Below are 14,847 nucleotides of genomic sequence, written 5' to 3'. Positions count from 1 at the left end.
TTTGCTGAAGTAGGTTCAGTTGTGTAGTTGTGTTGAGTCATTCCTTTCATGTTCAGCTTGCTCAGGATTTTTTTTCCCCCACCAGCACTGAATTGTTTTCTGCATCTACAGAGATATTGATGGTGACGATGAAACAAGAAACTCAAACTTTAAAAAAAAATTTTTTTTTAAATTTCATCACATTTTAAAGTGTTTAAGGGATTTTTTTTATTACATAAAAGTGTAACTGCATTAACGGGACAGAATACTACTACAGGAAGGTTTAAATATGAACCATCTGAATGTAGATTTGAAAGCAAAGCAGGCTACAGATTTAACTCAGCTCATCGATTCAATATACTCAGAGTGGTCTGTCCATCTGGACTGATGGCATAATCTCTGTGCTTGTTTCCTCTTTGAGGGCTGCCCTAATCTGGCACTGGGACTACAGCAATGACCAGAACATGTGCTTGGCACATGATATAGTGGACAAGAGGTAAACCAGAGGTTCACATAAGATTAAGGTGGATAGAGGACGTGCCCAGGATCCCCTGATGGCAGTGCATTGACACATGGGAACACCCCCCTTCCCAATAACCACAAGGGCATTCTTATGCAAGAAATAATCTGGTTATACCATCCAGAACTGACGCTGAATCGTAGCTGCAGAGGAGTTCAGTTTCAGATCTACAAAACCAACAACATGATGTGTTTGATGTATCACAGAGTATGAATCCTGGAGATGACAAGATTGGTAGAAATGCACGCCTCCTCATCCTTATGCTGGGATGACTAACATTTAAGAATTTTACTGAACAAGATGAAAAGTCAGTCAAGTACGTGGATGATTCACAGTCAAGCTAATTCTGTCCACATACTGTCATAAACAGTTACTGAGAGTGGGCATTGTTTGTGCTGTCCAAAATTAAATACCAGGACAACTATGAACAGCAATGGCCCATGTAAGAGCAACACTTACCTTAGCCTGCTGTCTTCCAAGGTGAAATGCTGGTTAACATGCTTGTGCACCTGGAACTACACTTAAAAAAAGAATCATCCCAGCTTCACAGAAGCATTTCTATGAATATTTACACTTCCTCTAAAGGGATTCTCCACGTTATTTTACCTTTGAACCTTTGGCTTTGAAGGCATAACTAATATTCTTTTGATTATTATCTTTTGGAGAAAAAAAAGACAATCTTAAGATGAGCATTACATAGTTCTTTAAAGAGTTCAGTAAAATGCACGGATCACACAGATATCAACAATGACTAGATGTCCTCTGCTGCTGGCAACATAGAGGCCAAAACATGAGGGAGGGTGTTGATCTATCAGTAGTTACTAAGAACTGTGGAGCTATTTTACAGATAAAGGGCGCTTTAGATAAATGCTTCATATTTATAGATGACCTTGAAGGCAGGGGAGACTCTAAAAGGATCTTTGATCAAAGGTGGCTGCAGTTTTTTTTAATCATTAAAAACAAAAAATGAGTGCAAATGTTCAGCCGAGATGAAGATTTCAGGTTGTCCGTGGTACCTTTTAACCTCGGCTATTTTCCTTCAATCATCACCCCCTTACACCTCAGACAGAGGGGGCTCCAGTTCCTCAACCCTGCAATGAATTTAAAAAGGCTTTCAATCGCCTGGCCTGTCTCAATCTTCACTGGGGTCAGCTCTCTAAATCCCTGCAGCTGACACCAAATCAATTACCTCATGGCTGGTGGGTAAGCAGAATGGGACGTCCACAAAGAACTACAGAAAGTGGGCTAAATATGAAGCCACACTGTCCGTTGCTCAGCAGTGAACCATTTTATGAACTCAGTGCTAACTCTGCAAAACCAACTATTGCAAAGAAAAACCTTCAACAGGCCAAGAAACAATAGCATGACCTGCCTTACTCTGTGGCATGCAGAAGAATTAGCCACTGTCTGCCACAAAAATAAATGATAGACTAGTAAAGATTTTGTGAATAAATAGACAAAAATAAGAAACACGTTTTGTATGATTAATCTGGAGCTAAAGGTTTTCATGACTAAACTGTCAAATATTGTTGATGATTCTAACCAATAACATAGTTAATGAACATATCTAATAGTGTGATAGCCAGACTTCAGAAGACATGTGACCATCAGATAAAAGCTCTGTTTATTATAATATTTCAATTTTATGATGCTGGAAAGAGAAAAATGTTTGCTTAAAAACTTCATACTTTAAAAAATTGTAATTATTAAATGCTTTCATTCTGTAAATCATGCTGCTGATATAAAACACATTTAAGTTTTGAATATCATCTGATTCTCTTAAAGATCCATTACGCAACTTTTTTACCTTAAAACTGCCCGTCCCGGACTTGTTCAGTGACATCTAACATGGACATTTCTTGAGTCGCTGCTACTCAGCACCGACCCGAGGCTGAGAAACGGCACTACACAACTTTTACATCGTTTCGTGTCGTGGCATAAAAAGGAACTGGCTGTTTTTAACATGCAACATCACTGATTCAGAAAGAAGCGCAAGAAGATTAAAAGAGAGACAGAGACAAAACAACTGTCATCGTAAGATCGTCTTCTGCTGGCTGGAGAGAGCTAACAGGTCAGGCAGGATGCAAGACGGATGCTGAATTAGCGGTCGATAGGGGGCATGTGACGGGGAAAAGTTCTGTAGTGTGTCTTTAACTTTCGATCACACTATGAAGATCATGAAAAAGTCAGCCGAGGCCGTGACAAGAAGAAAAATAAACTTTTTAAAATAATATATTCAAACTTTGTAAACTTTAAAACGACAGGAAAACTTTCAGTTGTAAAAAAAACTTTTAACTTCAGATCGTTTTCTTTTACAACTGACAATAAAATTTAATTAAATAATTAATCGTAAACTTAAGTTATCACAGACTCCTTTTGATAAGGAGTCCATCATGCTCTATCTCCATGATTATATTTTTGCAGGGACAAGTGTGAATGTGAAACAAATCAGAAGCAAGATGCATACAAGGTGTGAGCCCATCACAATAACAGATTAAGTGATGGAAAGCTGAAAGACGGCACCTTGATAGCCAATGAAACAGCAGGTAAGGGAAACACAAACTACAGAGGAAGAGAATAGGCATAGACTTGTGACAGCTCTCACTATCAATCACTCTTTGAACGTCAACTTTGCGCTGACAATGACACAACCGAGAGGTGAGAAGACATTTTGGCTTCGTGGAAGCAGGAACTGGGCTTTGCTTATAAATGTGGGGATGTGCAGGGTAGCTGATTTTAAAAGTGTCCCGTTTCCCTGACTTCCCCATCTCTAATGCTTATTATCTGATTAATCCTTCACACACATTATAGATGAGTAGAGTCACATAAAAAAAAGGATTTAAACTGATTTAAAGGCTTGAAACATGTATAAAAAATCCTACCTAATAACTGTTCAAACTTTTCAGTAAAACAGTAAAAACAAAGACAGACACCCATTTTTACAGTTTTATCTAGTTATTAGTTTGATGGCAAATAGAAAAAAGGTAGGATCATTATTTCCTGCACAGGACGACACAAAAATCTCAACAGTTTGAACAGGGATTGTTTTAGCAGAGCCAGAAGAAAGTCCTCTACTGCGGGACTACACCGGGAGGCAAAGAGCAGCTCTGGAAATATCAATATCCCAGCTTCAGTCAAAGAACACGCTGATTCAACACTTTTCTATCTCCAGGAGTACATAGTCCAGTGATAAACTGCTTACTGTAGTTACAAAATGACAATGCCATGCAGTGTTCACTAAATAAAGCCAAAACAAAATAAATTACTGCCAATGAATTTTCTCTCAAATCAAAAAGAAAGATTCAGCTTCCAGAGCATGAAGTAATCAGAATGGTCTCCTCACTAGTGTCATCTTTTTGGGCCGATTAGTATAATTACAGAGGCTATTTCTACAAACCTTTGAGACAGAACAGGTCATTTAAATCCCACAGATTTATATGTAATTCTGTTCATTCCTACAACGGCTGTGATTTGGCAGAAAAGGCACTGATGCAATAAGCTCAACACCAAAGAGACACTAGTCATTACCAATGTAACAACGCTATGGTGAACCCTAACACTTTGGCCTTACCTCAACAATGGACTACAAAAGTGCTGCGACAGGAAATGTGGTTTGACACAGAAAAAGGGAATGACGCAGGTGTGTGCACAGGGTCAACAGTAGGTGGATGATATGTAATCAGTGGTCTTTTATCTAAGCCTTGTTCGACATTAGTGGTGCAAAAAAACTCTAGTTACAGGCTGATGTAATGAAACACAAGTTGTGTTTTATTATGGGAAAAATCATTTAATGTGTCTCCCTATAAATTGGAAGCATACTTTTTTACAAAGCTTTGCCATAAAACACAAAGCTGACAGCTGCACTAAACACAAATTTGACTTCAGAGAAATTGTCACATTTCAATTCTTAAAACATACAGCAATAAGGATGCAGGGTCAGTTTTACATCGAGGTCTTCCATCAATATCATACTGAAATCATGCAATACTTTAAAACACACTGATTTGTTTTCAAGGGCTACTGACAGGCCCTGAATGTAGGTGCACACTTTACAGATAATATAAATACTACCAAGACCTTACACCCTGGTGATGCGTTCACATTCACTCATCCTTAAAGGTTCTGCAGTTGGCATATATTGAACTGTTCATTTAACAAGGCAACCGAGCCTTTAATACTTTCTCTGCTGTGTCAAGCATGTTTCCACACTCTGAGCTTGATTTACAAAGTTGAGGTACTTCATTACTAGCTCACCCAAAAAGTGATGATTTTGTCAAAAGAATTTAAAAAAAGGTGCTTCATGCACAGCATTGTATTGTTCTAAATTTCCTTAAACTATTTATTTCCCTATATATATATATATATATATATATATATATATATATATATATATATATATATATATATATATATATATATATCAAATTCAAATAAAAAAAGCACTCAGGTAACAAAAGACAAAACATTTGGATAATCCACTACTTGTTTGGGTATTACTAAATAATCAGTTGGCTGATTGATTGAGCCATTTTGAGATAATCACCATCAGTCACAGATTACGTCACAACAGAAAAACTAAAATACAGACAAGTTGCTGTGGAAGATAATGTTTAACAGGGATGTATCATTATGATTGTTATTACTTTCAATAAAATATAGAAAATAACTACCCTTTAAACAATGTAAAGCATTGATATATGTAACAGAAGTTTTTTTTTTTTTAAAGTTGTTGTTTTTTTTAATCAAATAAGCTGTGTAACGTAAAAAAAAATAATGACGAAAAGAAAGGATATTTGAATGTTCTTCATTTTAAATGGTCAGATTCACCTACTGACTGATTTTTTCAAGTTTCTTCATAAAAATTTGCAGTTCATTGCGAGACGCTACTAACCAAATCCTGAACCGGCCACTTAGACACAAAACAACCTAACAAAAAAGTTAATCATCATAATCAATACAAAGTAAAATAGGCTACTTGAAATAGTCCCCAAAAATCCCACTTACCTGATTTCCAAAATGAGTTGTTTTTTTTTTTTTTTAATTAACCCTTCTTTGCTTTCGTATAAATTTTTAATTGGTAAGAATATTATATATTTTATACTTTTTCCCCTGCTGCTGCTATTTTTCTTAATGCAAATTATTATCTTTAAAGATACAGCGAGGCTTAAAACGTCCAAAAGAAATCTAATACGTACAACAATTACAGTAGTAGGAATTACTATGTTAATGGTTATTAAATCAAAGAAAACTCATTAGTAATAAAAACAATATTTTAGTTCCGGTTGAAGCTTAAAAACAAAACCATCCCCAACAACAAAGAGGCAGCTGCTGGTTCATACAGTGAAACATCAAGAAATGGTGCTAATGTGAACAAATGAGTGGCAAAGTGATGCGAGCTAGCGAGCCTCTGTGATCGGCTCTTTCCAAAAATAAGCATATAGAAAATACTTGCTGCAGAGCTGACACGGCGTGTGAACCCACAACAACTTACCTTGGGCTTGTACAGCCACTTTCGAAAGCGGTTCATCGTTACTTCGCCACCTTTCTTTGTCACCAAGCCCTCCACTGCTCTCCTGTACCTGCCCGTGTGCTTGACAGGCACGGCGGCTGGCAGCTAAGCTAGCTAGCGTTGGAAGGATCCAAATCGGAAAACGAACAAGACACAATGTACTGTAAGTTGTCTTAAATGCTACAACACTACTCTGACTGCAAACAAATGAGATATTCTAAAATGTATCTCCATCTTCCCTGAATCCCGACGTTCAGCCTGTCTCCCCCGTCCGGCCAGTTTGTTAGTCCCGACGATACAGAGAACCGGAGCACCTACCGACGGCTCCTCTGGTCTCTGCCCCGCTACTTGATGACAGTCACGTTGACAACATTCACCTCCCACTTTCCCAGGAAATGGTGCCTTCAAATGCTGCACCTAAACACCGTATTCCCAAATGCAAGGATGAAAGAAACCATTCAGCGACAGCTTGTGGTTAAGTTATAAATCCAAATGTGTATCATTCAGATGTACAATTTGCAGCCCTTATGGCTAATTAGATTGTTTTTTTTTTTGTTTTTTTTTTTATGGCTGTTTTATGTCCCATTTTCATAATTTAATGTATTTTAAGATACGTAATCGTAAGGTTGGTTCGAGTTTATTTTACTGTTTTGCTGCTGTGTTACTTACTTACGTACTTTCTTCTCTTTTAGATCAGTTTTTTGTTGTTGTTTTTTTTGTTCAAAGTCAACAAATCATATAAATTTCTAATTCAACTTAAACGTCCACTTCAATGTAACTTGCATTGCAAGTTTCTCACTTATTTACATCATTTATGCTGGTAATACTACTACTACTACTACTACTACTACTACTACTACTACTACTACTACTAATACTACTACTACCTTCTTCTGCAGCTTGTCAACCACTACAATGTTTGGTTGGAATTCTGGATCTGGAAGTCCCTCAGGATATTGGTTCTACGACCACTACCTCCTTTGACAGTATCTCCATGTTGATCTCATTGCTTCTGGCTCAGAAAAGATGTCTGTTCTCATTTCCAACCACCTGATTATGGCTTTCCGTGTATGTTGCACTTCTGTGCTGGACTGTCTCTTTGCTCAGCCTGCACTTGGGGTCATGTCTGGTGCGATATAACTTGGCCTCTACTACTCTTATGCTTTGTGCCTCTCCCAGTATGACCATAATCTCTACCTCCATGCTGCCTTACATATCTGCATTTTCTAGTTATGGGCAGGAATTCTACAATCTACCAGTAGAAAATACAATGAAAGGGTTTATCCCTTTATGATGGTTCCACCTTTTCTTCCTTTTCCATGCCGAGTTTTAACAGTCTCCATTCACTTAGCAGTTCACTGGGGGTACCTTCCTGGATCAATATTGTTTTATCCTGAGCAGTGGCTCCGATACTCAATAGGTCCCAGCCTCTCTTGGCTTGCATATTCAAATACTATTTACATCCTGGAAGAAGCAATAGAGGTTGTGGAAGACTACAGATACTTATGATTTAATCTAGACACTCGATTGGACTGGAAATGCAACATTAATGTCTACAAAAAAGGTCAAAGCCTTCTCTACTTCTTAAGGAAGCTTATGTTTTCTGTGTTTGCAGTCAGTCAGTCTGATGAAGAATACAATGGAATCAGGTGTGCTAGAAAAGGGAACTATCAAAAACCTACAGGACATTGACCTTTATGGATCTAACTTGAATGTTCCTGCTCTGCAAAGTAACTTTTTGTAATGGCTGATAACCATTGGTTAACAATTCTATATGTATCAAACTAAGTCCCCATTTTGACCATATTTGCACTTAAAAATTTGTTTTGTTGCAAAATGTTGTTTTTCACTTATAAGTTCTTTTGACTAAAAAGTCTCACAAATGAGACTTTTTAGTCAAAAGAGATTGGAGTTATTAGACTATGGTCAAACCTACCAAAAATGGTCTATAACTTCTCATCAGTGCTTCCATTCAATTATATTTAGTTTGTTCATTACTCAAGTAAATTAGTAGAAAAAACAATGCCAAACCAATAATATAACTAAAGACCCTCAAATAACAAAATTATTATGTTGATTAGATACATCTTAAAAAATAAATCACGAATAGGCTAAGCTGCTGTCTTCTAGCAGCCAGCCAGTATTTGCCTGCATTTTACCTGCTGCTGTGGCATTTGTCACGTCAAAGCGAATGTATCGCGCTTGTTGTAGCATTTCCAACATCACGTGAATGCAACAAACGGATCGCATACACGTCACATCACGCTACGTCATTATTATTGTTATGGCAGCCAACAAAGGATCAGGAATCCACGCGTTAAGCTCCGTGGATTAAAACCATGAATGGCTTTAAAGGTTGAACCAAACAACCACATAATAAAACACACCAATCCATACAAAGGTGTTATTTTTCAATTAAAAGCGCTTTCTTAAGACTATATGGGAAGATGTTTACATGTTTAGCGTTGCTAGGCAACGAGTGAACGTTGCATAGGTTGGAGATAAACAAACCACTCCGTGAGTTTTGTTGGTAAAAATTGACTTTCAAGTAATTCCATGCTTTCTGATAGCAACACCATCAAATGCCTTCTTAGAAAACAGAAATATATAGACCTATATTCATCAGAATTTATGCCCAAATTTTGAATGAATAAGCTGATTTTATCTTGGGTTTGAAATGGCCTCACGCTACGTTACTCTCGTGAAGGAAGCCTTTGTGCTCCTCAAGCAGTTCAGAGATGGTAGGAGATGTTTGGATGACTTTATAGAGGATGCTTCAAAGGGTCTACAGGTATGTAAATAAAGATTGGTGTGTACGTTCACCCTGTGCCGAGCCCTGTTTTTAGCCCTGTTTGCTTTGTTTTACAGAAAATAGATGCACTAGAGAGAAAATTCATACTTGGTGTTTTTTGTGGGTGTAATGACCATGAAAAGTTGCTGGATGTTGTTGTCGACGCATTTTATGGCCAGAGGGGTAAATGGCTTTCCAGAAGTGATCACAGCCAATATGTTGGTAAATATTCTTATTCTTATTATTATTGTTATTATTATTAAATTTTATCCTGATGACTTGTGAAATAAAAGAAAATAACCTCTGAAAAATATCTATTTCTGTGTTGCTTCTCAGTTATCTGTTACCTTGTCATGTTTTCTCTTGATGACCTTGGGCTTCAGAATTTCAGTAACATTGTTAAATCACTGGATGTGAAAAAAATGCACACTGTAAGTTTCCAAACACACCAGTTATGATCTTAGAGCTCTGTTATTTTATTACTCAGTGTCATTTAACATGTTTTGGTTTTTTATTTATTTTTCACAGTTCTTGAATTTCTTCTTCTCAAATCTCACCTCACTGATACAAGAGGAGTGGAACAGCATCTACGAGGCTTCATTTGCTGAGAAGCATTGGATTGCCCCTCTGCTCAGGTGAAAACAGATTATTTACTGGGGAGTATTTTTCTACCAGTAATGTTACTTCAAAGACAAAGACCTAAAGTATGGCTTTGCATCCTGTAGATGGCGCCCTCAGATCAATATTCTCATAGATCAACTTGCTGCCAAAACATCTCAAAGGGGTCAGATCAAGAAAGCTCCTGTGAAAACCACCAAGCCCCAGGAGTTCTCTCTCACCAAACCTAAACTCCACTCTCTGCCTTGGCCAGAGCTCATCCCACAGCAGAAAAAATGCAAACCAGTCAGTGCTTTCTAACATTGAAGAATTAGTTTGCATAAAGTAAAATGGTTTATGGTGTTATAATTTACATAGACTGCTGCATCACTCAGAATCTCTTCGTATTTTAGGTACCGAACAGCACCTACAGGGCTCCAAAGGAGATGCCGATAATAAAAGAGATTAAAGAAAAGAACCATCAAAAGGCAGAAGTATGTCTGCTTTTATCCCGACCATGCCAGAAGCTACTTCCAAAATTAATACATTCATGTGCTTGTAAACAAATGTCACCAGATTTAATACACGTCATTGTACTGACTTGCAAAACTGTTTCTTGTAAAAGGAACTTCTTTATGAAGCGAATATGACAGAGTTCAGATGTGTGAAGCCTCAGAAATCTGAACACACAAAGGTATGGCCTATCTCCTGTAGGCAAAAACCATGTCAGTAGCTAGTCAAATACATAAAACACAACCTAATTCAAACACGTTATAAAATAAGAAATATTCCCTTTTACTGAAAGTGTCGTGTGTGCAGACCAGTTTCATGTCTTGTTCTGCAGAGAGCGATTGCCCAGATTAAGGAAGACCTGGATTCAAAGCTCAAGTTTAATTCCTTTCGTTCCTCTGGACCTCCTCCCAGTAATAAGGTGAGATCCGCTTGTGGTGCCTATTATAATTAAAGCGATAATATCCAATAGGCTGTATGTTCTTGAATTCATTCTTTAATGCTTGCAGGCTAACAGCTGTTCTGTCAAGCTAAACACTGCAGCCATCATGAGGAGGAAAGCGTTGTATGATCATCAGATGGAGAAGGAGCTGCAGAGGTAAAGAACAGTACCTTTATCATCCACACTTGGACCTATTCCAGTATTGTGAACATGATGGGTGTGAAGAAGGAAGTGCAAAGAGGAGAAATATTATTCAAAATGTACACTGCAAAGCATCTTATTGGCCTTAAGAAAGTTGAAAGTTGAAGTGAAGCGCAATATTAAGAATGGAGAAAGAAAGAAATGTTTATGACAGTGCTGTATACCCTCATCATTGATCACAAATGATTAAGGGTCACCAGCTGTTTTGTAAAAAGTAAGATATTTTGTCACTTTTGTTTGATAAACGATTTCAGCTTAGTGCTTCTTTGTTGGATGTTTCATTTCATGATGCATGAAAAGTTTTCAGCGTGACACGTTCAGTGCCCAGTTAGGCAACCTCAAACTCCAGAGATGTGTTGTAGTTTATGGAATTATCTTATAATGAAGGTTTTCTCTAAAGAAACTGTGGGATAGGAAAACCTGTTCAATGTTAATGGCCTCTTTACAGATGTTTATTGACCCCCACCAGGAGCACTAATGTACCCTAAAATCCTCAGTGACAGACTGATGGTCTCTTTCCCCTGTGGCCTGAAGGATGCAGCATCTGTGACTTTCAGACAATTTTAAACTTTTGATTTTTTTACCACAGTTTTTCACTTCCTCTGAGCTCGTCTAGAACCATTCATTCATTCATTTTACAAACCGCTTAATCCAACTCAGGGTTGCGTGAAGCTGGAGCCTATCCCAGCTGGCTTTGGGCGAAAGGCAGGGAACACCCTGGTCAGCTCACCAGTCCATCGCAGGGCTCGTCTTGAACCAGTTCAAAGTTTTTATGTCTATTTTAGAGGATTTTTCAAGTGTTTGTTTCCTCTGTCCCAGTTTAAATGTGTTGATTACATCAATTTACAAAATTATTTTATATTTAAAAGAAAAATAAATAAAACCTTACATTCAACATCTTATGCGTTATCTCTGTAGAGTTTTAATTCAATATACAATTCACATAGTTTCTAACTTGTACATTTTGCCAGCTTATATTTTTGTATGGTTTTTCTTATTTTTAACATCAGTGAGGTTGCTTTACTCCTCTGAACAGGCTTGAATTTGTATTTTCACACAGGGTAGAGCAGCTGGTTCAGGGGGTTTTGGACCCCTCATCTTTCCTACAGTGTCAGGAGGAGATGCTGGAGAGGGACCCACAGGAGATGCTGCTAATGACTGAGCAAAAACGCCTGGAGGCACGCATCCGTGAAGAGGAGATAGCGCTGTCTCGCAAGCAAGTGATGGAACGTAAACAGAGGGCTGCACAACAGAAGAAGGAAGAGGTGGCCAGATATTGTTTAACAATCTTCTTTTTTTAAAGTGATTAACCCAAGAATATGCAGTGCTTTGAAAGTATGTAGAAAGAGGGCAAAATAATTTGATAAAGCATTCTGTTCTTTGCAAGTTCCCTTAAATGAAGGCGTTTATACATAAAAATGTCTTATTTTATGGATGTTAAATTTCTTTCTTTTCCCAGACCGCTCAGCTGATGCAAAGGTATGCTGAGAAACGTTTGCAAGAAGAAAAGGAAACGAGAGAACTGATCCGACAAATGGCAGAGGGACACAAGAATTCAAAAGCAGCCAAAGAGAGATTACAGAAATTAAAACAAACACTAGGTATGTCTCCTCTTTTGACAGCAACTAAAATGTTTGTTTGTTTTTTCTTCTTTACAATTTCCTTCTCATTCTGATCAATTTCATGTTTGTTTCTTAGTGAAAGAAGTCTCTGAGCAAAATCAGGCCCTCCTTCGTCAAGCGCTGGAGGAAGAACAGGCAAAGCTCTGCAAAAGAATTGAAATAATCCATGAAATTCACACCATCGAATCCCTTCCTCGTGTTAGACTCAATTTTTTTGATGACACAGAGGTAAGTGTCAGAGTGGAAGGATGTCATCTGATATTTCACACATACTATAATTCTTAAATTGAGCCTTTCATATCAGACTGCAGGTCACAAGCTTCTGGAGGAGATGTCCCTGACCGAGCTCAAGGAACGGCTAGCTCTGCTGAAGGCAGCAAGACAAAAGGAGGCCGAAGAGAAACGGACCTGTATTCTGGAGGAGAAGCAGACAAAGAAACAGCTGCTGCAGGAAAAAGTGGACGCCATCGAAATCCAAAGAACCGTGCTGGCAAAGGCTGCTGCCATCAGGTCAGGAAGATTTTCAGGCGAACATCCTATACATGCACACAAATATAACATACAGTCATGATCATTTTGTTATGTGGCAGGAAAGAGGAGAAGAAGGCTAAGCAGGAAGTCCTCCAGCAGGTGGTGGCAAAGGATGAGACAGTTTTGGCTTTGAAGAGGAAGCTTGAGGAGAAAAAGCAGGAGCGGCAAAGATGGAGGGAAACTGAAAGGAACCAAGTCAAGCCCTGTAAACAGAAAACAGTGCACACTGTCAGCAACTCAGGGAAACACAGCCAGGTGAGTTCCCAGTGAAAATCTCAGTCAGTGCAGTTTTGTTTCTGTGTTTCATATCATCACTCTTCCTTCTGTTTCCTTTCATGCCAGACAACTGTAAAGGAGAAAAGCTGGGAAGAACTGGAGCAGAGTTTAGCACGCTACATCCAAAACATTCCTGATGTCATCTCTTAGAGGGAATATGCACCATGCTCAAGATCTATGCTGTTTTTTAAGAGAAGTCTATGAAACAATCAGCTCTTAATGTTAAGTTCATCAGACAACACAAATGAAGCAACCTCTCACTGTGCGCAGCAGTTTCTTTAAACAGTTAATAAATAAATATATTTTAAACCACTGTTCAATAATTAAATTTTCTCACCAAGAAACTACCTGATTCAAGCACAAAAAATTTACTTTGATGGAAACATTTTACATTGTAGTTGATACATAAATGTTTATCACTTCATCAATGTTTGTTACAATATGTTCAGTTTGTTTTTCTCTAGTTTCTTTTTCTGTTCTCTTCCCTCAAAGTTATTACCACTTACAGGCAAATAAACCATGAAGAGAGAAGTGGGCGTTCCTCGTGACTCTGGAGGGATTATTTTCTGATCAAAACAGATTCTAGCTGCTTGTTTCTGTCTATTGCTTTGTACCAATAAATCATACTGTTTGAAAGCATATTTATTTCCCAAAGTGGAGCCACATTAAGGAAAGTGCATTTGTGGGATCAGCAGCACAGTTGACTATCTGCTGTGCTGGTGCCATGCTGACTGCTTGTCTGATGGGGTAATAGCTTTTGGTGGAAGCAGTGTGATGCTGTGGGATGGCATCTTCCTGAATGGAAAAAAAATAAAGCAAGATCATTGGAGGCAATCTCAATTCATGATGATATCAAGATGAGATGAAGCAACCAGTGGCAATCCCATATCTCCACAATTTGGGACTGAAATTTATCCTCCATGCCAATGATCGCTGACACAGAAAAACTTTATTGGAAGATACCTCCATGAAAGCAGGTTAAAGAATGGGATGCGAACCACAGCTGTATTTGACCAGGTTACCCAGACTGAGGAGGAGGTGGAAGGCTGTAGTGGCTGCATAGTTCTTTTTTTTCTTTTCATTTTTTTAAAAGTAAACTCAGTTTGGCTTCTTTCTTCAGATTAATCATCCAGTAAAAATCAAACGAGTCAATAAGTTGTTTTGGCACTGGCTGAAAGGATTTGGCAAGTGTTTTTTTTTTAAATGTATGCAACCCACACACTTACACTCATCCCAATAATGAATTTTCCTCACAACTGTTAGACATGTTGTTTGTTTGTTTGTTGGCATGAAAGGGTTGCAAAACTAAACAAAGAAAAAAAAAAAAAAAAAAGACCAAATCCAAATTCCAAACTTTTTTTTTTTTTTTTAAATTACCATAAAAGCCAGGCAGACCAGAAAAGCCTTGTCTTGCAATCTGCTTGAGATTTGACCTCTTACCTGCGGCAGTGCTGATCCTACTGGCTGCTGCTCGCAACAACAGGGGCTTTGGTCAGAATCCAACCCTTTTCACTCGGTTTTCAGCCTCCAAAGTCAAATCACATGATGCATATTTTGTCATATGACACCGATGAGAGAACTGATTCCACTGCGCACCCACTAATCTGGGAAAACAAAGGCGACACGCAGCCACTTGTCAGGGATGAGATGCTGTAGACAAACACTTCTCGGTGGTGGTGCGCATTAATCTGGAGGATGGACGGAGTTTTGCCGGCCATAACAGCCGCTTGTTTCTTTGGTGAGTCGATTTTTTTCCACCATTTACGAGATCAGCTGGAATTCTTTGAAAAACACCGAGGCTATTTTTATTCTTTGTAGGAAACAATATATATTTAGGTAAGACTTTAAATCCCTTTCCAACATGGAGCA

The 14,847-nt window shown here is 38.2% G+C and overlaps 2 protein-coding genes across 2 annotated transcripts in view; one reads left to right on the top strand and one right to left on the bottom strand.

Moving 5' to 3' along the window:
• The window catches only part of zfyve28 (zinc finger, FYVE domain containing 28), a gene marked incomplete at its 3' end in the record, with an annotated part of 21,432 nt that extends 15,161 nt beyond the window's left edge, over nucleotides 1-6,271 (bottom strand). Inside the window, exon 1 of the mRNA XM_079262275.1 lies at nucleotides 5,991-6,271. Coding sequence (XP_079118401.1) covers nucleotides 5,991-6,026 — 36 coding nt within the window. The 5' untranslated portion in view covers nucleotides 6,027-6,271. The remainder of the gene's footprint in view (nucleotides 1-5,990) is intronic.
• A 2,414-nt stretch (nucleotides 6,272-8,685) lies between these two features.
• On the top strand, nucleotides 8,686-13,128 carry cfap99 (cilia and flagella associated protein 99; the record flags this gene model as incomplete). The annotated part of the gene is made up of 15 exons (XM_079261591.1): nucleotides 8,686-8,799; nucleotides 8,877-9,021; nucleotides 9,136-9,230; nucleotides 9,328-9,434; nucleotides 9,525-9,702; nucleotides 9,810-9,890; nucleotides 10,022-10,090; nucleotides 10,241-10,327; nucleotides 10,422-10,504; nucleotides 11,610-11,814; nucleotides 12,009-12,150; nucleotides 12,248-12,399; nucleotides 12,476-12,681; nucleotides 12,762-12,957; nucleotides 13,045-13,128. 15 exons carry the CDS (start codon nucleotides 8,686-8,688, stop codon nucleotides 13,126-13,128), a joined length of 1,944 nt encoding a protein of 647 aa, XP_079117717.1.
• Between the last annotated feature and the right edge of the window lie 1,719 nt (nucleotides 13,129-14,847).

The sequence above is a fragment of the Telmatherina bonti genome (genome assembly GCF_933228915.1).
Source record: "Telmatherina bonti genome assembly, chromosome: 22".
NCBI lineage: Eukaryota > Metazoa > Chordata > Actinopteri > Atheriniformes > Telmatherinidae > Telmatherina > Telmatherina bonti.
This window is presented reverse-complemented; position numbering and strand designations above follow the sequence as displayed.